This window comes from Rhea americana, unplaced genomic scaffold, assembly GCF_003343005.1.
Source record: "Rhea americana isolate MKP2758 unplaced genomic scaffold, rheAme1 scaffold_180, whole genome shotgun sequence".
Taxonomy (NCBI): Eukaryota; Metazoa; Chordata; class Aves; order Rheiformes; family Rheidae; genus Rhea; species Rhea americana.
In genome coordinates this window covers 1,638,860-1,663,783 of record NW_028185928.1, presented here as the reverse complement: position 1 = coordinate 1,663,783, position 24,924 = coordinate 1,638,860, and the positions used below count along the sequence as shown (strand labels likewise).

The 24,924-nt window shown below is 34.4% G+C and overlaps 1 protein-coding gene across 1 annotated transcript in view; it reads left to right on the top strand.

Annotated features, from left to right (window-relative positions):
* The window catches only part of HBS1L (HBS1 like translational GTPase), a 62,746-nt gene that overhangs the window by 481 nt on the left and 37,341 nt on the right, over positions 1–24,924 (top strand). Inside the window, exons 2-4 of the mRNA XM_085301876.1 lie at positions 1,186–1,251; positions 3,041–3,178; positions 5,865–6,059. Of these exons, the coding sequence (XP_085158002.1) occupies positions 1,186–1,251; positions 3,041–3,178; positions 5,865–6,059 (399 nt within the window). The remainder of the gene's footprint in view (positions 1–1,185; positions 1,252–3,040; positions 3,179–5,864; positions 6,060–24,924) is intronic.

The window sequence follows — 24,924 nt, the reverse complement described above, 5'->3', positions numbered from 1 at the left end:
CCGAGGGAGGCGCGGGCCTGGCGCCCCGGCGGAGGCGCGGCGGGGGTTTGCCCACGTTGCCTTCGGCCGCTGACGGGGGCCTCTTTGCGCAGCGGCCTGCGAGCGACTCGCAAAGCAGCTCYCGCGTACAAAGCGCCCGCCCTTGCTGAATCTTCTGGGTGTTTGCGGTCCCGCTCTCTAGCAGGGCGTTGCTGATGTTCAGCTGTAACTTGGAAAAGAGGCAGTGGCCGTTCTTCGTAGAAGAAATGTCACTCTTGAGGGTAAAGCTCAGTGAAAAACCTGTTTGTTAGATGCTCTTCTGTCATGTTTTACTTGAGCTTGCCTGGAATGAACGAGCTCTTGAATAAGACCCAAGCAAATACGTGCACCACTGCAGTTTTCTGTGTGCGCTGTCCCATTAGCTTAGGCAAACCGATAGTTGCCCCTTTTTTTGCAAAGGTTTTCTTTGTGTTGGCTTGCACTGTGTAAAAATGAACACGCTGACATTACTATTTTAAAGATCTCTTTAGTATGAGTGCAGCTCTTTTGTTGACTGTCAGATCATATAAAAAATGCAGGAAATACTTACGCCTGTTTCTGATCTTTTGCTGTTGAGTGGGCATCTGCAAAGTATGTATACGCATTACAGTAACACAAACTGTATACCCTTTTGCCTGAAACAATTTGGCATAGCAGGAGGGCATTATGAATTGTGTTTTTTGCCTTGCTGAAATTGAGTTGACATGCAGCCTGCTATAAAGATAGATCAGTGAGAAAAGTTGAAAAATAAGACAGGTATGGAGTAGAAATCTTTAATTGTTTGAGTAAAGATTGTATTTGAACTGTCCATGCATAAGGCTATTGAAGGGATCAGATGGAAATATCAAGAGAAGTACAAGACCATGGATGAAAGTCTGTGGAGCTGTAGAAAGTTGCATTTGAATTATGAGGGAGGTCTTCCAAAGGAGATGCTGAAGGAGGAGGATGGTGAAGCATTGCAACTCTTGAACTTTTTTCTGCTTTCATAATGAGTAGACTATTAAAACATTCAAGTTCTGTTATTGTGATCCAGAATTTCTTATGCATGTAAATAAAAACTACTGGAATATTGGAGATATTTTCTTAAAACCTTATATAAAAACTTTCCTTTGACTTTCTAAGTAATTAAAAATTGCATAGATTAATCTTGCTCTCTCTCCTTCTTAGATTTTGAAGATGATGATGTGTATGGCCAATCAGTAGAAGATGATTATTGTATTTCTCCTTCAACAGGTTAGTTCAAATGATCACATATAGGCATTGTCCATTAATTCCTACTTTGATTAACCTGGAAGAATATATACACACAACTTCTGTTTGCTGGTGAGGAAAATAACTAAAATATGAATTAATAAACAGCTGGCTAAGTAATGCAAGTGAGATTTTAGGTTAAAAAAATGGAATAAAATTAATATTTATTTCTAGAAGAAAGCACTATTTAAAGGCAGCTAGTGAAACTTTCAAGGGTGCCTAGCTTTCTAACTCCTGTTAAAGTCAGTTAAGTAGCGCTAAGGATTTGTGTGCTTTTTAAAGTCATGTTAGGCAACTGTCTGCATGTTTAGTTATATAAGTGTATTATCTTGGATAATGGATGGTCATTTGGGATGCAGTGAAACAGTTTATGTTCTCTGTGCCTCTGGCAAGATCTGGGTTCTGGTTTTCCCCGAATTTGGTTGTAATGTTTCTAGAGCTGAAGTGGCTCTAAAAATAATTGATGTGATGTGAAGCTGTGCTACTGCAAATACCTAGAATTGATTTAAATCCCCTGCATCTGTGATGTGTTATCTGACCTCTGGTCACTTGTACTTCAGTTGATCAGACCTTTTAAGATTAATATGCAAATAAATGCTACTGTGTCAACCTGTTCATTTTAGGTAAGCAAGTGTAGGTGTTTGTATTATTTGTAGTCACATTCTCGAATTTAAACCCAGATCGTCTTGCACTTAATTTCTAAGCCTTGTTTTGAGAATTTTTCAAGTCACTTTAAAAGAAATAGGGTAGCCTGTATTTTGTGATGAAAATGTGCAATATATTTACTTTTTAATTGTGTAAGCTTTTAGATCACAAAAATAATTCTAGTTTTGTGCACAATAATTTTCTTAAGAATTTTTTTATATAAACTCTCATTGATGATGCAGCAATCTTGTAATGGTAATAGTTGCTTCAGCTATAGTGATTGAATATGAAATGATACATATTTGCAAAACCATTGCTAAGGTTAACTTAACTGGAGAATACGAAAGTATGAAGGATAAAAAAAATGGAAGATATTAAAGCTTTTCGTATGTATTTCAAATCTGGGGAAAACAACATAACATGTGAGGACATATGTTCACATTATATTTTGTAAACTTCTCAGATTATTTAGTAATTGAAGTTCATGTTCAGGAAAGAGTTTTAACTATATATGCCATATATATATATTTTAATGCATGCCTTATATTTCTAATTCAATCTCACGAACAGAAGAATGTGCTTAAATCAAGTAGACTATTATCGATAAGTGGACAGTGTCATAAAGTAAAAACAATGTTTATTTTCATGGTAATCTTTTGGCTGTACCTATATATATATGTATATGTATGTATATATAAAGATGTAGAACAATATTATGAAGAGAGCATTAGGTCATAGAAGGCAACTCAGTATRGAAAATTGGCTTTGAAAGCTGGAGTATCTGTCTTCTGTTTGAATACTGAACTTTGTAGAATTCTTACATCATGTACAGACATACAAGGATATTGCCCAACCTGTGGTATTTTCACTATGCGATGAATTATTTATATTCTACTGTCAACTGCTCCGTTCTGTGCAGTCTTCAGATAGTGGTCACTATACAGTGATGTTGCCCCTTCCTGCTTCGTGCCCCATCCCCTGCTTCCCCCAACCCCAACTTCCAGATCATTGCAACAAGCTAGCATCCTAAATTTTCTGTAGATAGGCTTGTTAAGCCTGTTTTTAAAGGAAGAAAAATATTTAARTATTTTAAATATGTTTAATACCCTTTTTTCCCCATATGTAGCAGCTCAATTTATCTACTCAAGACGAGACAAACCAGCAGCATTTGCTGAACCGTTAGAAGAGGAATATGGCTATGAAGGTACAGAAGATACTGCTGGTTATGTTACAACYAATCATCAGTTGTCTGGAGTTGATAGAGGTAATTGTAGAAGATAATTATTATCCTTAGAGAAGTTTCTCTTATGATATGAAGWCTTACAGAAATAGTCTTAAATTAGTATTTGTTACTTGACTGACTTGAACTGCTCACTGTTCTGGAATCTCTTACTAGAACAACACCCTTTATGAGTATAGCTGGTGGAGTACTGTAAGAAACACCTCTTCAGTGGTGACTCTTTAAGCTCCTAGCTGCCTTCTCATATATTACTTGAAATCTGTTTGCACACTGAAAAATATGTTCTGAATTTCTCTCTGGAAATAGTGAGATTTGATAAGAAGTTCAAACATAAGAACATCTCTACTGGCTTAAACCAGGAGTCCATGTAGCTCAATAACCTAACTCCAGAAATGGATGTCTAGGGAAGAGTATAAGAAGCAGAATATTTGTATAATGATTTTTGCCTGTAATGCCTTCCAGATTATGGCAATTGGCAGTATTTGACAGGATTCCAAAGTCAGACATTTCCTCAAACCAATACTTGATAGGTTTGCATACCTGCATCCTTTATAATCTTGTCTAATCTCGTTTTGAACCCATTAGACTTTGATTTCCATTCAGTTCTTCAGCCATGAATTCCATGTTACAAGCTGAGTTTTATATGGAGGGAAATAATACTTCATTTTTAAACTTGCTGGCTTGTTGCGTAATTACATACTTCATGAAAAAGATGCCCAACTCTCTTTCCTAAGTAGTAATCGCTAACTTCATTTGTGATTTTTGTGGGAATAATCAGGGTTATTTTTACCGTGTTAGTAAACACGGAATAAAATGTGTTGCTGAGTGGCTAGGCAATAAAATGAGTGAATGAATTTAATATTTAAAACAATTTCTTTGAAATTCTGGAATAGCAGAGAATTCTAGATTCCACATCAAGTAAACTGGCAGAAGCTATGATAATGCATGGACATGAGTAAACATGACAAGTTGCAGTGTAATCCACATGTTTTTGTAGAAGGAAATAATAATGTTGTAGAAGTTAATTAGAAAGAGTCAGCAAGCAGGTGGTGAATGTAGTCAGTATAGTATAATGAGTTTTCAGAATGCTTTTGACAAGGTCCACTAGCTGTTTAAGGAGTTCAGTGGTATTGGAAGAAGAAAAAAGTTGTATTTCGGACTTAGAAAGATGGAAAAGAAACCTAAAAATAACCATATCCACTGCAAAAACTGTCTTAATAGTAGTGGTGCCAAAATACCTACTTTGTTCAGTATAGTTGCAGATTATTTGGAAACAATGTGGCAGTGTTGGCCATGAAAATAAAATCATTGACTCCAATCTGGCGGCAAAGAGTTTGAAAAGTTTGTTCATTGAGTGCTGGATAATAAAAGGGCTGACCAGCACATTCTGTGGAGCTCTACTGGTTCTTGTTTTGCAGCAGAAATGTCTGGGGAAAATTAACTTGCTGTGTCATGTGGACTAAGGATGCTGATTTCAATAACCTTGTAGAAGTTGGAAGTAGTGTTGAATTGGCTTAGCAAAGTTCTTTAAAACTTGCCATCATTGGTGAAGTTTTCAAATAATCTGTAGTGGTCTTTGTGGTGTTGAGTAATCTTCCTGAAAACTGAACTGGCAGAAACTGATACTCAAAGAGATTTTCTTCTCTTCTGATGTTGTATTTATATGTCTGACCAGCACACTACTTCTGTGAATGGCAGCCTGGTGAATTTTCAGTCTCTGGTTGTATGGAAAGTCAAGAATGTTAAGAAACCAATCTTAGTCAAGGTTTATGCTAGATGTTTTTTTTTGATTTTTTTGGTGTTTTACTGGCTACTTTGAGATAAGGAAGTTTATTTACTGTACTGTGTAAATACTTACTTTTTAAAAAGAGGTTGGTCAGAGAGAAATTAAGCACTAATTCAATGTTTATATCGTGACTTAAATTGAAATAAGAAAGACGTTTGAGAAAACTACTATTTTTTCAAAACCATTGAGAGCTATTTAAAGTGTAGTCTCTTTTTCCTTAAGTAAGATTTACTCAAACTTTGAAAATGATTTTGGTATATATCTTTGTGGTAGGATTTGATTGTCTAAGGTTTTTTAAAAATTTTCATTTTGATTCACATTCAAAACTGTTTTTGATAGGAATACAGAAACCTGCTACAAAGAAAAATGGATTATATGACCCTCAAAAAGTATTACAGTTCTAGGAAAGGTAAAGATAGCAGGTAATTGGAAGCTGGAGTGTTGATTCAGAATCACTAATATTTAGAATTTTTCCACTGTTAAGACCTGACAAATGYTATTTATTTTGGATGGTAATTATAGTGTCTGTAAACATTTAAAAATTGTGCTGTTAAAGGGAATTCTGCATTGACTTACTAAATTACTTTGGATAATTTAAGGGTGATTATTCACATCATTTCTCAGCATTAAAGCTAGTTAATTTTACAGCATCAAAATATTTCAGTGTTGAGAACTTAATGATCATTATGTGGTAGTTGATGATAGTTCCGTATTACAATATTTTAAATGAATTGAATGTTCTTCATGTTTTGGGGGTAAAGCCTGTTATGGAAAGAAGTGAGACTGAAATCACTTTATAAAGGTTTTATCTCTTAACAGAAACTGGAGAAAAATATCTTGTTATCAGATGTGTGGTGTTAGTGGTTAGGCCACTTCATTAAAACTTTTCTTTTGTAGCTTATAATGATAAATTGTCTCTTTTAGCCCGTCTTAATTCATGCCTTGATCAAATGAGAGAAGTTTTGGGAGAGTCTGTACCAGAGCAAGCAATGGCACAAGCAGTACTGGATAGTAAATTTGATGTACAGAAAGCTTTGGATCTTGTGCTTTCACAAGACAGTAAGCAAAATACGAAGACCAAGAATGAGGACGCTGTGATTATAGGAAAGACGACAAAAGGTACACTTCTATTTAATTATGTTTGGCTTCAGGATGATTCATTTCTATGCACAGTGTAATTTGGGCTTTAAAAACCATGAAGATGCTTATTGTATTAGTCGTTTATGAGAAGATTAAGTATGGCCATCTTTTCTAAGTGCTTGTGTTCTAAAAACGTTTAAAGGAAACAGGTTTTCTTGAGCTAGAAGTCAGAATAAAACCATAATCTCATCTTAAATTCAAACTGTGAGCAACCATCTGCAGTTCACAGTAAATTGCTGTCTTCTAGTAAGTGACTTTAACTGTATGAGTATGTCCCAGAAGTTGGACAACATTTTAAAAAGTTCTATGCGCTTCCATTGTTTCTTTGGTGAGCCAACATCCCCTTTTTCCCCCTAAATACCTCTCCTTTCTTGATAGTGTTTATACAGTAAATTTCTTGTTTTGATTCATATGTAAACCTTGGTAATCTGTGCTGACGTTTCTTAGCTTTTTTTTTCTTTTTTAAACTTCTGTGGTATTTGAGTAAATACCCATCATTTAATTGAACAGTGGAACAACTTGCCCAGAAAGACTGTGGAATCTGTTTGTGGAGATATTCAAAACCCAACTGGACATGGTCCTGGGCAACTTGTTCTAGCTGACCCTGCTTCAGCAGGGAAGTTGGACCAGATGATCTCCAGAGGTCCCTTTCAACCTCACCTATTCTGTGATTCTGTAATTGTAGAGTAATGCATATTTTTCAATAACATTTAGTAATTAAATGCCTTTCCATATTTTTTCTTGATTTTGCTGCTGCTGCCGTCTACTTAAAAAAAAATGGATATTTCATTGTGACCATGCTTCCATCTGAAAATTACTGGCTATTGTAAGGTAAGGAGACTTATTTTGTTGTCCAGAAATATTTATTAATACAGACAATGTCTCTTGTGGAGTAAAAAATGTTACTGATAACACCARCACATCTGGGCTTGGAAACCTGAGGGCCAAAAGTGATTCAACTTGTTACTCTTTTGTTACAAGTGACAAAATCCTTCCTAATGCTAAAATATCCAATATGCCTTTATCTGAAAAGAAACAGTTGAAATCCTCTTCACTTGTTCTGTCATCTTCTTTCAGTGATGATTTGGGTAAAGGAACATTATATGAACCTCTGAATAAACAGGCAGAGGATCAACTACCAGAAGGTGCTAATGCAGTAAGTTTGATTCTTGACAGTGAAAATGCTTACCATAGTATAGGAAGTAACACATCTGGAAATATTTCCTTCAAGAAGCTGGAATGCAAGGAAACACAGGACTTGAAATCCTTACTGATGCAGAATGTGATTTGCGAGTCTCTGAGTCTTGAAGACAACATGCCTTTTGTTTCTTCAAATACTTCTGATTGCAATAATAATGCAAATTTTGATAGTCCTCCTTCTTTAGCGAGTGCTTTAGGAAAATTGGCTCTTGATAATGAAGTCAGTCATACTGTAAATAGAGAGAATGAACTTCTTGAAAATTTTTCTTCACTTGTACAAGGTAGAAAGCAGGAAAGCCCCACTTTAGAGATGGCTGCTTTGCCATTGACAAAGTCTGGAAGTACATCATTGGCTGACTTACTTCAGGAGCATCAGGAAAGCAGTTCAAGCCACTGTTATTCTTTGGCTGATCTTTATGCCCACTCAACAGCAAGTCTCGCAGAAGTGAAATTGGGGACCTCAGCAATATCACAACTAGTAAGTCAACCTCAAACTTCAAGTGTGATGCCAGAGCTAACAGGATCTTTGTCTTCTCTAGCCCTCTCCAAAGTTTCTCCAGTAAAGGAAGTTGAGAATTTGTCATTGTCAGATTTAATTGCGGAGACTATTGAAGTAGGTAAACCTCAACAAGCAAAGGACTTCTCTATGCTCAATGTAACTGAGATAAGGCCCTCTAAAAGAACAAACATTGACTTAAGTAGCATTATAAAAAAAGCAGRTGTATCAACTGAACAAAATGTAGTAGGGCAATCAAATATCTTAATCCCAGAAACTAAACTTTTAAATGTAAAGCAAGGGAAATGCTCTGTTTTTGTTAAAACAAATAAAAAAGCCAAAAGGGGGCTTATTCCTAAGAGGCAGGATTTGTCCCTTTCGTGGATAAAAGCGCTGCGTGCAAAACCTTCAGCTTTTGCTTTAACCTTGTGTCTCCGTTACCCTCCAAAAGGTTATAAGCGGCGTGTGATTGGTATACATAAAACTTTCCTGTACAATAGGCAAGTGCAAGAAGTAAAACCCAAGGAAATCAGTCCTGTAATAGCCATAACACCATTTGACTTCAAATCAGCATCTCCTGATGATATTGTGAAAGCTAACCAAAAAAGAGCTTTTACAAGAGAGTAGCACAAAGTATGGGAAAGAATCAGTGTTTATATCTTGGTATCTTAAAAAATTTAAGAAATAAATTTTATATGCGATCTATTTATAATCCAGAATTAAGTGTTTATTTTTTTAACTAAGCATATGACAGTTCTTACTGTAAGATTGGTAACAAATTTGTGTATGAACTTTTAAGCTGGTGCACTGGATTTTTTTATTTTTGCCTCATTTTCACTGGCAATTTAACACTTTTAACTTTTACAAAATCTTGAACTTCAGTATATAGAAATTGCATATATATATATATATATATAAAAACTTCTATAAATACCTGTAGGCGGCTTTAAACACCTTTTTTGGTGTTCAAAATATACTTCATAGGGAAGGACACTGAATTATTATTTTAAAAAAATCACTAATTTTGCTGTGTGATGTGTATTTTAGGGAAGGGGAACTTCTGTTTGTCTTAGGGATTTATTTTTAATAAATGTTCTTAAGGTTATATTTTCTGATAAGGTATGTTATTAAACTGTCAGTCTCATAATTGGTATTTTCACTTGATATCACTTTTCTCTGCTTATTCTGGTTACAATGTTACAACTACATTTTTTTTAAAAAGCCTTGCTAACCTCTGTTTCTAATGGCTGTGGTTGTGATAGGATGTGTTTAGGTTTTGATAGGACCAAATTTGTAGGGCAGTACTTAAAGTTGAAATTGTGTGGTCTCACCCCTTCACTTTCCCATCAGGAGTCAAAATGGCATATTGAGAATTTTAGAACACCTATTTTGCAGGTGTTCCACGTAGCATATGTTTCATGAGAAGTTTCTGTAGGATTTTGTGGTTTATTCTGGAGTCTTTCAGACTTCTCTTTCAGACTCCGGAGAAGTATTGGAATAACAATTCTCCTTTCAATTTTGGCATGAATGTCTTTGGTTAATGAGGGAAAGAAAACAATTTCAGGCAAAGCAGAGGTGCTCTTTGTATCTGTCTTGTCTGTTTTGAAGAAAGCACCCTTAGAAGAGAATACATTTCCATTACTATTGTTGGCATCTGTGGCTGTTATTTTGAAGCTTTAGAAGATCAGAATAAGGCTATTGGAATTTTTATTTTTTTTGAGATGATAATTACCAGATTCTGATGCACCTGTTAGGCAAACTAGTAACTACATGTATGTTTCAACTTAATTATTAGTACATGTTAATTGTTTCWTAGACTTTCAGGGTCTCCGATTTCCGTGAGGTGCAATAAAGGTAGAGCTACAAGTAGAGAAATACATTTGTTCATAAATTGCCATGTGTTTATCCATCCTAAGGTTGGCAGCTAATATGGAACAACAGATTCAATTTTAAATCTAATTTTAGTTCAGTATGTCGCRTCAAAAAGATGACAGAAACTTAGATTTATTCCTTATTTCAGGTTGCACTATAATTTTATTTTTAAATAAAAATAAAACATGTTCCAGTGCTCTCAGGTACAAATTTCATATTTTGTATATTTTGCTTGTTTGTCTGATTGATATTTTGCTATAGTCTCATTTAGGGACTATGAATAGCATATACTTTGCATTTTTTATAATAGTTTGACCTCTGACCTCTTGAATGAACTTCGTTTCTTATCCTTACTAATAAAAGTGTTATATAATGACAGTGTTGCAGTGTTTATGTTCTGGATGACATGTTTTTAAATCAAGCTATCTGTATTCTTGCACATCAGACTGTAATACTTACACTTTACTGCGTTCTATGTTCTGGTAAGTTCAAGAGCGGAATTGATTTACTTCCCCTTTTGCTTCAGGACCTCTCTTTCCTCCGTGAACCAGCATCCAAATAGTTTCTCAAGCCTTCTCTGATAGAATGTCATTTTCCAGTTTGAGAATATAGTTTGCAGAAATCTGACTGATACTGTTTGTACACTGGTTGTATAATTAATAAGTCTTCATAGTTAGTTCTGCTTTTTGAACAGTATGTAATACTTTTCACTTCAATCATCCATTTTCTGAAGTTAGTCTGAGTATGAGCTTTTCACTGCTTAAAAGCACAAGTCTATTTTTCCAATCCAGATGAGAAATCCTGTTTGGAATGTTTACAATTAATATTGTATTCTTCTAGTAGATTTTTTTTTTATTTTTTWAAAAWTTTTTTAATTATTTTAGTAATTTACAAAGTTTGGTACAGTCCGCTTGGCTATACTGTGAGATGTTTTGACTTCTTATGTTCCAAATACTCTTGGGGTCCTACTTAGTGTTTCTGGAGGCAGAGATTTCTAATACAAACATTTTCTAAATTTTCATGGAATGCCTTTTTTTTTAAACTCCTGAATCTTTTATTATTCTTAGTGAACTTTTTCACTGTTTTCTCATTCCCCTCACTGCTCCTCTTGGCCCAAAACTTCTTAGCACTGCTGACAATTTTGGAGCCAAATACTGAGCATACACCTAAATTATGTCCTGTGGATTCATTTGGAAAGTATGGATAAATACTATGTGTTCTTGGAACTGTGTTTTGCCATGACATTTATGTAGATAAAGTGTTGAACAAGTGGTTGAAGCCAGAGGGCATCAGCATAATGTGTTTTGCATGGATTTTACTGGGGGATTGGTCTTTTACTACACAACTTTGGATCTGTTAGGTGGCTAGATTTTTACATATAAATGTTTCATGATTTTGGTGGGGGAAGGGATTTTTCTCCATTGTGCAATCCTGAATCCTGAAGTAAACCTTGAATTAGTACAAACCTGCAGGCTGAAGACTGCAAAAGTGCAGAAGTGCTGGATAAGCCTGAATTCTAATTAATTTTCAGCAGAGATTAGTTATTTCAATGCATGGAAAATTTCAATTTTGTTTTTACAGACAAAAGGTAATATGTTACTGTAGCTACTTCTTAAATGAAACAGGTATGTTAATAATTTCCTTGATGAGAGCTAGATTTGTGTGATCAGTGGCAGTCTTGATTTTCTTAGATTGCTGAATAATGTTATGATATATATAGTGTTTTTGTATAAGAGCTGTGTATATGGTCTTTGCACTGAGGTATTTCTGCCTAGTGAATGCTGAAATTGCTGTTAACCAAATCTGTTTATTTTTATGTTTAAAATAATCAACTTCCTGCATTTTGCAGTTAGCGTATATGGTATGGGTTAGCTGTATGTGGTTTAGAATTCACATATTAAAAGTACCCGTGTCTGTGTCCACATATGGATGTACAAAAGAAAATAATAAACTATGGAGACATATGATTTTATGTGTTCAGATTGTATACCTTCAAGGTATTTTGTACATTAAATTTATTTTGTACGTAATTTTTAAATAGTGGCTGCAGAATATTTTAACATAAAATTGTCTTGTGGATATTGCTATATGTACATAAATAAAATATATATTCTTAAAGAACTGATTTAATTATTTTTTGTTAACTTTGAAACAGAGTTGTGACTGAATGGACTATAAAGATTGCTTATGTTGTGCAAGCAGGCTCCAGTTCTTGGCTAGATTTGCACAGGCGTACTTCTTTCTGGAAGATTTGTTTGGAGAAATTAAGGCAAAACTGACATCTGCCACTGTCCTCCTGTACTATATTGGAGCTTCAGTTTGCTTTTGGCTAAAAGTGTTTTCAGATCCTTCAGTAGAGTTTGTAAGATTTATYGGAGCCTTAAAAAGGACAGCATATCAGTGAAATAAGAAAAAAAGTAACTAATACTAATTTGGAAAATCAGAGCAAACTAAAAGTCAAATGAAGTATGTGAAGAGTAGGAAGATAACTATCCCCCAATGGGATATCAGAAATGATTGATGCTTTGTATCTTTTAGGTTGTAACTTAACTTAGTTTTATTTTGCTATTTTTTTTTAACTTAACAAAAACCATTTTTTGAGAAAAGTAGAGAATATTATGAGGAATGTGCTTCAGATTTAGAAGCGTATCATACTAAAAGTTGACATACCTGGTTATTAATCTTTTTATTCAAAAATAGTTATATGAATAATTTCTTATTGAACTGTTGAGACAGTTTTCAGGATCTTAAGCTTCAGAAATAGCAGGCTACTTGAATTTCTGCAACAGTTGCACAGTAACATTTCTAAATCTTACTGCTAAGATGCTAAGTGGCAATTTTGTGTTCTGACCTATTTTCTCTAATCATATAGTTGAAATATATTTTTCAATAATCAGCAATTTCTGAATTTCAGCATTTGTGCAGAAATCAATAGAGCAACTATAGCTAGTGGAAAAATAAATAGCTATAGAAAATATTTGTGTAGCACTATGATATGAATTGTCTTTATGGAATATATTCAATTTATTACAGTCTTTGGTATAGAATCATAGAATGGTGAGGTTGGAAGGGACCTCTGGAGATCATCTAGTCCAACCCTCAACATAGCCCCATATGGGAGTTAAACCCACAGTGGCATTAGCAGCACCATGCTGTATAAGGGCACTCATTCAGGATTATACTAACATATACAATCATTATTCAGATACAGGATACCATCCTTATTCACGGATCTCTCACATTTACAGCTTGCAGTTTTACAAAGTTCTTGTTGAAACAGTTTTTGTATAAAATGTTGATTATGTTTTGTGGCTGGGAGAAAACAACGAAGCCAGAATTTTATTGTATTGTAACTTAGGCAGTAAGAATAAATTTCCTTAAGTGTTGAAAGGTTGCTGCTTTTTTGTTTCTTCGGAAATTGAGTTTTTATTGATTACATATGCCTTTTTTGGTTTGCATCATATATAGGCAACTGAGAAACTCTTAGTAGATTTAATCTTATTAGATTAAAATTAATTTCACTATGTCCGAGCTTCTGTTTAGATGATGAGGCAATATTTATTAGTCTAAGATGTCTGTAGTATTCTGTGTGCTAGTGGTTTTGACCCTATAGGATTTTCTGTGGAAGGAAGAGGAACTTAGCAGGGAAGAAAAGAGGCAAAAACAAAACAGTGATGAGTGTTTTTGCAGTGATGAGTGTTTTTGCAGCAAGCTCTATTGTTCTCCCTAAATGCAATATTAATGGCACAATTCAATGGGAATGGACCTTTAAGTTAGTATTTCTGTATTTATATAGCCAATTGTTCTTGTGTCCCGACTACCGTTTGTTGAAGTAGATATTTTAACAGAAATCAAAAGCTATTTGTAGTTTGCGATTTTTGATGATTGTTGAGAAGAACGATTTTTGTGCCATAGTTGCTAAGTTTCTGGTAGCTGTGTGAGCATGAAAGTGGTCTTCATCTGATTTGTAGAAATGTTATATACGTGCTTGACAAGTTAAAAACAGTAGTCTATGACTTTTGAGATATATAAATGATTTCCTAGTCAAAAAAAAGTTGAAGTTGATTTGGATGCTTAGTCATGGTAGAATTACTTAGGAAATAACTGATTGCTCTTCTCTAGAACTTTCTGGCAATAAAATGACCAGAACTAGAATGACTAGAACTTGTAAAATAATTGGAGATTGCAAAGGTTACGATTACACATTTTGAGAGAGAATTCATGAATAATTTGTTAAGAATTTCAGACTTACAAAGACATGGTGAAAATGGCCCTACTTTTTTGCTCTTTTTGAAATGAGACTACGGGTAATATAGATGATGAACAGTTTTACTAGTGAAGTATTTATTCATCATCATGCCAATGTATGGAACTAATTAGTTGGTGAAGGTAGATATTAGTATTTAAAATGGCTAGTTTGAGCCTCCATACAATCAAAGAACGAAATTTTGAAAATTAACTAGTAGTTTTTGTTTTACATTTGTTATGTTTCTTCACAGCATTGCTCGGCTCTCCTTCACCTTTTTCTCGGCTACAGGTGTTAATGATGTTCAGAGGTTGCAGTTTGGAATGCACTGTTGTAGTATGTTTGCTTTCACTATAATTGGATAAGCAAGGCAAATAGATTTTTTTGATGGAGTTTAGCTGATTTTTATGGCTTCTCTGAGAAATCTTTTTAAAAATTTACACTTCTGAAAAATACCTATTTTAAAATGGTATCCTCTTAGTCAAAAGGATCTGYATTCTGCATGTATTCATTTCATTTCTACTTGCTTTTTCTAGCTAGATTGCATTTTCATTTCTTTTTGCTCTTGTTAGTATTTTAGAGCAAATACAGATACTAGTGAATGAACTAGATTCTATTCCATTTTCAGGCCCATTTAATGGAATTGTTAACCACTTTGTGACACTCAGATTTTCGGTTTTAGTGATGCATAAGCAAGAAGGAAGTCAGATCTCTGTAAATGTGCAGTCCTTGCAGGAAGAAAAAAAGAAGTGAACCGAGCATATTCAGTTTGATAGCTGTTGGGGTAACAAGGAATTTTTTTCTTTTCTGTTTTAAAGTCATTTTTCATAGTTGAACAAACCTTGTGGGGGCAATGGCTAATTTATGTTATGGTTGTTTCTCAGTGCTATCACCAGGAACAGGACCTTTATAAGACTATATGTATAAATACTTAATAAGAAATAAGCTTCACAGTAGAGAGTCAAAATCACAGAATCACAGAATGGGTATGGTTGGAAGGGACCTCTGGAGATTACCTAATCCAACCCCCCTGCTCAAGCAGTCATCTAGAGCAGGTTTGCATCCAGGCRGGATCTGAATATCTCCAGAGAAGGAGACTCCGCAACCTCTCTGGGCAGCCTGTGCCAGTGCTCCGTCACTCTCACAGTAAAGAAATTTCTCCTCATATTCAGGTGGAACTGCCTGTGGTTCAGTTTGTGCCTGTTGCCTCTAGTCCTGTCGCATGGGACTACTGAAAAGAGTATAGCCCAAATGAGGGTTATTTGAAAGAAAGGTACAGAAGTTGAAAAGTTAGTAATAGAGTACTGATCTCAAGCTCAAGTCCATTTTCTGAATGTTGGACTATGCTGCTTTGTTTGCAGGTCTTAATAGAGAAGTAGATTTTTTTTGTTGTTGGTATTTGTTGTTCATTTATGCATTATTAGTAAAAATCATGTATTCAGGTTTTTCAGATAGTTGCAAAGAAAGTCTGAGAGATTTTGCAGAATAACATCTATGCACAAAATAAACAGATGCTTGGAGTGCGTTTTGTTCATGCTGTTTATCTTTCAATTTTATAGAATTCTGTTTTTGGCTGTCCTGCAGAAATACCTCCTTTCACTTTGTTTTACATGAAAAACAAACAAAAATCCCACAAACATTTCCACAATATGTTAGCCTAGATTTGAGTTCATGTAATTGACTTTTTTTTTCACTCAGTTGAATGCAGCTTGGTTTGTCTTTGTGGTGATGAGGGTTTCTCATGGACTGTGGACAAATACTTGTTGATCTTTTGGCTTTTTATACTGCAAAAAGATCCTGTGATATCCAATGCTTTCTAGTGTGCAGTATCAAAATGCAAGTGATTATGCTTGATAACAGATAGCTTTTTGGCTGTTCGGCTTTGTTGTTACGGACAGCTGAAGTGGAGAGTCTGACTGAAAAAAACCCACACGAGCTAACATTTTTTGAATATTATTTTTAGGGTTCCAAGGAAATCCTGGAGGAATAAGTATTGTGATATTCGATAGTAATGTACAATATATGTTCATTAGCGTAGAAATCCACCTGTTTTAATTCTAGTTATCGTAGAGGGCTGTAATGCTTTGATTTTTCAAGTCTGAAAATCAGTTATTTATACTCAKATGGTTCAGAAGAGTTTGTTTCTCCACCTTTTATTGGGTATGCTAATTATTCAGTAACATGACAGTTCTAAAATGCCTGCTGTAGTGCTGAAAGCACGTTGTGCTTAATGCTTTTCAGATATGGCATGAATTCAGTCTTTGCTAAAGAGAATGTTTTTTATTGAATGGAAATGTTTGAAATCTGACAAGACCAACAATTTAGTTATATCTTAAATCATGGAAAATGAGAACTTAAGTCTTCTGTGTTTTATGTAAGAAAAATATGTACATAGACTTTAAGAGAAGTTACTGAATCTTGACACTAAGGTACTATGTGGGTTTTAGAAAGGAAGTGGCTTATTTCAGGGAAAAATGTGTCATCAGCAAATGAAAAGCTTTTTAAAATCCTTTGAGATATCTTTTTGAGATTCTCCTCGTATATATTGTACACCTACACTGGAAAAAGTGACASTCCAGGCTTTTTCTGAGTTTTCTTTTATGATCCTTTAACACTAGTGTAGTTTACTTTTTCAAACGAAGGTAAAGCAATACAAAATAGGTCAATCATTTTCATAGTTAACTATATCACATATGTTGAATGTTTGTCTTGGAGGCAAAGAGAACTTAGATAAAACAAAAAATGATTGTATCCTCTTTAGAACTTCCTCAAGGATTCAACAAGAACTGGAGATACTGGGAAAATGTGCACTCTGCTTTTTCTTGCTTGCAGTGGCCTTCTATCTCAGTCCCTTCAAGTCATGATAAAGATTGACCATCATTTAGTTTCTTCTGTGTTTTTAGAAGATAAAGCGAAGAATTTCCTAATTTCTGGTATGTGATTGCTGGAGTGCCAGGAAGTAATTTTTGGAGTCATAGTTCTTTTAAATCCTGTTAAATTGAAGGTATCCAAGATAATATACTACTCTTCCAGTTTTCGTAAGGTATGCCTTTGTGTGAATCATTCTTTGCTGACATATGAGAATTGTCTATAGGACTGGAAAATATTTTAACCACATCAAGATTCACTGTCAGTATTGAAGAGAGCAGCTTTCTTCCCTTAGGATGGTCACTGCAAAGTTGATATAAACAATAGGCACTGTAAGAAAAGGAAGCATTTACTGCTTTCATCCTTGCATTCTTTTCTCTGGATAAACCTGGTGTCTAAAGTTGTTTAATTTGAGAATTACAGTCCAGTGTTGAATGCCCATTATCAATATTTCAAAATGTCTAGGTTCTAAATATATAGTTTTCATAGTGTTTGACTTTTTATGCTTGGATAAAAATGGTGCTCAGAGCACCAATTAATCTAACACTGGTTCAGCGTCAGCATTTTGAATAGTTACTGGAGTATTATGCARGATGCTAGGAGGAATTCGTATTATAATGGCTAGAGGACATAAAAAGATTTCTGAGGAAGTGAGGAAGGAAGTTTTTACATCATAGAATTTCAAAGCTCTGAACAGGTGATTGCAGAACTGTTATTTCTTTTTTAAAAGAGGGGGAGGGAATACTCCTGTAAATAAGACTGTAGCAAGATTTCTCATAATAAGCTTATTTTATTGTTTCATTTTATAGTATTTTTCTCAGGCCATCTATGTACCAGATTTTTATATATTAGCGAAAGAAGTTGGTGTTTTTCTGAATTATTAAATTGATCATTGAGTTCTTGAACTTAAATAATGAATGTTTTCTTATCTTCCTCAATCACAGCCAAAACCCTGCCCAGTAGGGTGGGGGCTTTCTTTTCCCAGAGGAAGCACATCTTCACTTAGACTTGTTTTAAGGATTTTTTTCCCCCTTCACTTAAAAGCAACTTAACGCAAAAAATGCTTATTTTATCTGTCCATTTTCTAAAATGAGATATGTTCTCTGGAGAGTGGACCAGCTATTTGCAAGCTTGTACTGTTTATCATTATTAAGGAAAAATGATTGYTCCTCTGGAGTTGTTGGGTATCAATTTAAAAGTTAAAACTTCTACCTACAGTTTGCACCTGGCTGCTCAAAAACTGTCTGATGCAGATGTTTTAATTAAAGCAAGCATGTTGGCAGAGAAAGTAGGATTTCAGTTGTACAAAAATATATTTCAGCTTTAGTAGCTAGTAAGACGTTGAGACATTAGATGCAGATGCCTATCAAATCCAAAATTATGTGAGCAAAAGAAAGTTTAAAATATGTCAACTACCCATGGCAAAGGAGCTTGAATACTAACAGAACATATAGCTTAGAAAATGCATGTAAACATTCAGAAATTAAGTTAAAAGCTGAAATCCAGCAGGATAGAACAACACAAGCTTAAAACATGTAATTACTTTATGATATTCATTTATTCTAGGCATCTCTCAGTACATATACTATTGTTCGTCCTCTGTAAAATTTGCATTAACAAAACCTGGTCTGTGTACTCTCTTCTGGACATTTTTACTATATGGCAAGTTTTGTATTTTATATGGTCAAACATTATTATCAAATGTATTGGTTGCGTAGTCTAGTTTATTTTATCATATACAGTGTAACAACAGAAATGCTGCGTACTCATTACTTGCGTCCTCTGTTAGCACCCTGGCGGGTTTGCTCTTGGGTGACAAGATACCTATTCTTTATCATCTCCGTTTTCTTGTGTTGTTCCTTCGTAAGACTATCATTTCAGTCTAGAGTGGAKAGCTTTATTTTTTTAGATTAGTCACTTGTTCTGTTATGCTATTTGAAATATATATCTTTATGGCCAGTAAATRCAAATTCTGAATTTACTGTCAGAATCCTTGGTAGGTGTTAATGGTTAAAATGGCAAAAGTTTTGGAAAACCTGGGTTTACCAGTAACTTTAGTATGGTACATATCTGTCTGCTGAACCTGTGATGTTCAGTTAGCAGAGGCAGGGAATAACTGGTTGTTACCTCAATTCCATATCTTTACTGTATTTAGAAGGTCAGAGTGAATGGAAATTTTATATCTAACGGATTTCAAAATATGAATTGAACTTGTTTTGGTTACTCCACTCAGCTCCTGCTGCAGTGTTTGCTACTACTTTTTGTGGTTTTATAATCACATTTTCCTATTTTTCTAATGTTTTCCTCTTCCCTGTTGTTGGCCCACATAAGCAGGAAAATGACTAACCTTGCTTGTCAGCTGGGTGAAATTATAAACCGAGTATACACAAAGTACTACTGAATGCTTAAGTTGAAAAAAGGAGGAAAATTACCACTTAAAATGTAATTGCTAACACAGTGAAGAAAACTGAAAGATTTTCTTAAAACATTTCTCAGGCAAAAATGTTATTTGAATTATATGCTTTTAATGCCATTTTTGTGATAGCATATTTGTGTTAACTGTAATATGATAACATAATTGTGTTAATCCTGTAAGGTTGGGGATGCTCTCTGTATGCAGCCAGTTGCTTCTTTGCAAAGTATCTTATTCTTCAGTGGGAAGAAAACATTAAAAATGAACTTGAGTCTGTGTAGAGTGAGGTGTACTTCTTGAGACTGACAAATGAACCTTTTCTTCCTGACTTTTATGTGATACAACTCCGCAAAGTTTACTTAAAACTATTTTATATTTTACTATATCAWTTTTTTTCTGGTCTGAATGTAAATTTCTTTCTGACCTTTTATAAATTACTTTACTTTTCCAGATAATTTTAACATTGAAAAGTAAAGCTTCTAATGCTATGTTTCACATCTATGCACAGGATATTATTTTCCAGATTTGGGACTTCCTTACTCATTCAGAGTATGGTGATGTCAAATTGTTTTTTTGTAGAATTATTTAGGAAAGTTCATCTTTGGTAACACTGTAATTAAGGTATTTTTGACTTGGGCCAAATTACTTATAGGAAACTATGGAATAAATAGCGAAATTCTCAGAGAAGTAATGTGGATAAATAATGTAAATGTGCATAATGCAGAACAAGCTTCAATTCAAAGGGTAGATTTAAGAAATGTATTCATTTACATAGAAATGATGAAGAATAGGGCAATTATTACAACTGCTTTCTAACTTTTTAATGCAAGACTGACATTTTATGTGTGCCTTATGCTCCTCAAATAGCTGGTGCTATATATATATATATATATGTATATGATAGTATATATGAAATAGCTACTTATGTCTCTTGACTTGCCTACTTGCAGCAGATTCCCTGATAAGTCTGGTTAATGTTAGATTCACCAAATCCCTAACAATATCATTGTTATTGGTAGCTTCCAAAATGTGTTTCTTATGTAATGATATCTTTGTTCTGCATAATCTGTTGTAGCTGCTTGTAAAAGCAATGGTGGTCTGTGAAAACTACCCCTTAGCTTGTTTGAATAATTTGTCACCATAGTTAGTAATAGGTGTGTGAACTTTGTGTGCCTTTTTTTTACTGCTAATGCATTGTTTTTAATGCTGCAGAAGTTCAGGAACGTAGATAATTTCAGTATGCTTAATCAGCCTGTGCATTGATGCAGCTTGGGTTTATGTTTTGCAAGTTAGATTCAAAGATCTTTAGCAGTTTCACACCCAGATTTCAAAGAACCTTTGCCTGTAAATGTGTTGCCACTGATGTGTTTAAATAACAAAGAATGCTAAAGCTTTTCTTTCCCTATATTCTGTGTATTTCTTAGTAGCCATTACATCCTTTGCATTTTGGCCTTCAGATATACTCTCTATATAACAGGGYAAGATAGCAGAGTGACAAGGGGAAGGATGCCTTAAATTCTAAAACTAGAATTAAAAGAAATAGCTAAAGTAAATGTTGAAGGCTATTGAGTTGACAAAAAAAGAGAAATGAAAAATTAACAAAAACTAATTAGAGGAAGATAACTTGGCAGTAAAGTATGCTTCTGTTTCAAACTGCTTTGTCCAACAGCTTGCCTGTCAAGGCATGCTTTGAGAGTGTGGTTGTCCTTGTTATGTGGACCTTCTTGTGTGCCTCCATTTGTGGACCTTGTTATGTAGGTCTCTGTTAGTGGCGAGATGTGTTTAATGATGTTTAATAATATCTTTAGAACTTTATTTGAAGGTGATTGCTGTTCAGTAAACCAAGTGCATCTACTGAACTTGCTTTGGTGTAGTATTGAGGACAAAACTGGATTGTACTGTTTCTGGAATAGTATGAATTGCTGGAGTTTAAGGAGGTATGTACAGGAAAAGTCCTTTACAGCACAGGAATATCTGTGAAGTTTCCCAGCAGAGAGCTGCTGGTGTGATGTAGCTAGCTAGATCAGAAGAGCAGTGCTTTGAAGTTTAAGCTGCAGTAGTAAGATAGAATAAAAATGCAGATTTTCTACCGTGGTGACAACGACCATATTAAGGGTTCTTCCTCTGGGGAGCTGAAATGCAAGGAATAATCCATCTTCAGATCCCCAGCTGATAGAGGTGGCCTGGTAAAAGCTGGTAGATGCGAGCATGACCAGAATTTATGACCAGATTTTTTTTTTTTTTTTTTCATTGAGGAAAAGTGTAAGACTTTGAATAATGTTGGGCGGATGTTCTGATTTGAGAAGTGGTTCCTAATATAAAAATGAGGAATAACAGCACGATGTAGAATATAAATTGTAGTATTGGAAGCGGTAGGTTATGGGCATACTGTAGAAGTTTCTTTTTTGATGGTATATCATCACCTTTGGATAATATGAACGTGTCAAAACCAGAATTCAACTAATCTTAAGCATTTTGTCCTGCTGTTATCGTTTGTTTAATGTTGAATATCTTTGTAGAATAAACTGTCTCATCTACATAGAAATCATTTATAAATTTCTTTTTTTTTCCTATATGCAACTCAACTCAAAAATTAAAAAGAAAGTGTTAAAACTTTGTTGTGTGGCTTTGCTGAAATTGCTATTAAAGAATTGTGACCCATTAATTTTTTAAAAGATATTTTGTAGTTGAGGACTAATGTAAAATTAGTGTAACGGTATAAAAAACCTTCCCTTAATGTAAAACTGTGAAATAGTTAGGAAGGAATAGAGCAGGTACTTGATCAATACCATTCTGTAGTTTTGGTAGTGCAGAACAGCACTTCATTAATTGTTTTGCTTAGCTGGATAAGTGTGTGTTTTGCTTCATTATTTTAAATTTAATCCTAGTAAACCAAACACTAAAAAGTKTAGGTTCACTCAGCAAATTTTATTTGATTGGATTTTGCGTGAAATGTTCTAACTTTACCTCRTTTACGTGTGCAAATGAGAACAATGCATGTTTAATTCTTTTCATTTCCCACATATCCTTTCTTCTACTCCTTTTGATACATTAAGAATGATAAAAATCTGAACCTGTTTCAACCTTTTTCACTTTTTAATAATTGTATTCAAAATATGTTTTACATGAGTTATTAAGAACTGTTTCACATTCAAAACTTTTTGAAATCAGCTCTGTTATTTATTTAACTTCTTTCAGGGTTGTGCATTTCCCATTAGTTTTAAAGATTTGGATATTTGAGAGAGCTGCTGAAAGAGTAAAAGAGGCAGGAATTTCAAGTTATGGTGCCACCTGTGAGCTGTGTTGTTTTGCAAAACCATTTAAAATATATCTAAAATACTTTTACTATTTTTGTAGTACAACTCTTTCCATTTAAGGGGCTTGTCAGGTGGTAGATCTGGCAGTTCTTCTATAGTGCAAGCTGGTCAGCTGTAAGAAATACTTTTTACATTCCACCAGCTGTATTGTTAGTTCTTGGGAGCAGATACCCCCTTTTTTTTTTTCTTTAAAAATTCTGTTTACAGTAGATTAACTGCTTAAGTAAAAGGGATCTATATGCCCAACTATGAATACTTGCTCTGAAAAAAATTCCCATTGTTTTGGGGGCACATACAGGAATGCTGTGTTCTGTTAGACTGCCTTAAATAGGAGGGCCCTGATGTCTGTGCTTGTTCATTTTCCACTGCTCATTATGGTTTCTTTGGAAGCTTTTTTCCATACAGATTATAAGGTATTGTTTATGTACTGAATATAGTAAGCTGGAGCCCTTGCACATAACACTCATTTTTGTAAAGAAGGCAATCTTTTAGAATATCAGTTTTRCCTTTTACTGATTTTTGTCTTCATTTGTCCCTATCCCCCAGGATCATTATTTCCACTCTGGTAAATACTGTCAGTTTTTTCCCTGGCAGTTTCCTCAATTTATTAAAATCACTCATGGCCAAGAAACACATGAACTAAACATGTATCTTTTCTAACTATATTTCGCAGTGACTTGGAAAATCCCTGTGTCTAATTTTTTTGGTTACAATGACATCTTTATTTATAAAGCATAGTATCTTTCATCTTATCACAGTTCTTTGTCAATAATTACTTTTTATTTGTATTTTTCTATCTGACTGTAGCCCTCAATAGAGGGTTGATATAGTCTTTGATACTGTTTTTTGTAAAAATACTTTTGGTTCRTGTAGAAACAGTTCTGTATCTTTATCAGGTTCTATCTGTAAAGATAATCAGATTACAGTTTTCAGATTCTATCTGATATCTGATTCTATCAGTCTTTGCCGTGCCATAGTGCCTTTTTCTACTGTGACAATGTGCTGTGTTAATTGAAGCAGAGCAATTGCCTGACAGTAATTTTTGAGTTCTTAATGTCTCTAGTATGATTGTAGACTGAGGAATTTAATTAGCATTTAAAAATTGTATCAAAAATGCAAGATCAGTCTGCTTTAAGTTACTAATATGAACAACTACTAATACAAACATTCCACACAGAGATGGTTAGCTTGCTGAAGCACAAAAAAACGTGTCAAGTGTGTGTCAAGAGTCTTTATCAGATATGGTAAGGACTTTGTGCCTTATTTTACTAGATTCCASAGAAATGCCTTAACTACTGGCTTGGAAAGATGTCTCGCTATCTGTCAAGGGTGGGAGGGACAATGAGGATAATCAAGAAGACAGTTTTGTGATGATACGAAGTAAAACCTTGAAGTATGAACTTATATTCCATATAGCATGTTCCCTTCTCATCAGCACCATTTGTGCTGGTAAAACCAGTACCACCATTCCTACCATCTTTGGCTTCATAACTCGTGAAATTCTAATGCATCCTGTCATTTCCTTTCATCTTTGTTATAGGTAAAGCTTTCACAATTGGAGTCTGTTGCTGGCTCTTTGTAAAATGTGTAAGTAAAGTACGTCTACCTTTGTCTTTTTAAAGAAAAAAACTAAAAGGGGGCAGTGCTGAGAATTTGCTATTAAATTAGCATAACCTTGCAAGCAGAAAATGCGAGACCAATGCCAGTTAGTGAGCCTATCTCCCTTGTACTCATGTATAATTCCTGTTTTTATGATTAAATACATTTTTTAAAATTTACGAAGATGTATATACGTGCATGCACTTCATATATATCTGTATGTTGTTTTCAGTTATTACTATACTGCTTGACCTTAACCTTTTTTAACTATACTCGTACCTGTTCATGAAGATTACTATTTCTTTGGAATAATACCTTATCTAACACCCGACACAATACCTTATCTAAGACCCAATGCTACTACTCTTAGTACTTAAGGAATTCTTAATGTATGATTAGGTTATTCTTTTGGTCCTTTGAAGTCACAAATCTTCCACTCTGAAATGCCTTGATATAACCTGTGCTGTGATCTTGCAATCTACTGCCATTCTTTAAATCATGGAAAACATGGAGGGGCATCAAGTGGGTGTATTTTTCTTATAGAAGGCTAACTTTGCAGAAAAACAGAAGAGTGAATGTATGGAGAAGTAAAAACTGTCAGATTTGGCTGTCTTTAAGAAAACATTGATGAACATCTCTCACAGGTGTCAACTCTCTGACCCAKTCAGGGTCTAATGTGGCTGGAATGCCACAAGCAGAGTGGTGGGGGAGTTGAGAATTCAAAGAACCTAAATTAAATTAAATAAGGCTTAAATTAATCTTACAGTAGGGTTCCCACTGCACTAGAAGCAGACAAAATACATTTTTCCTGAATATATAAAAGCTGAAATTAC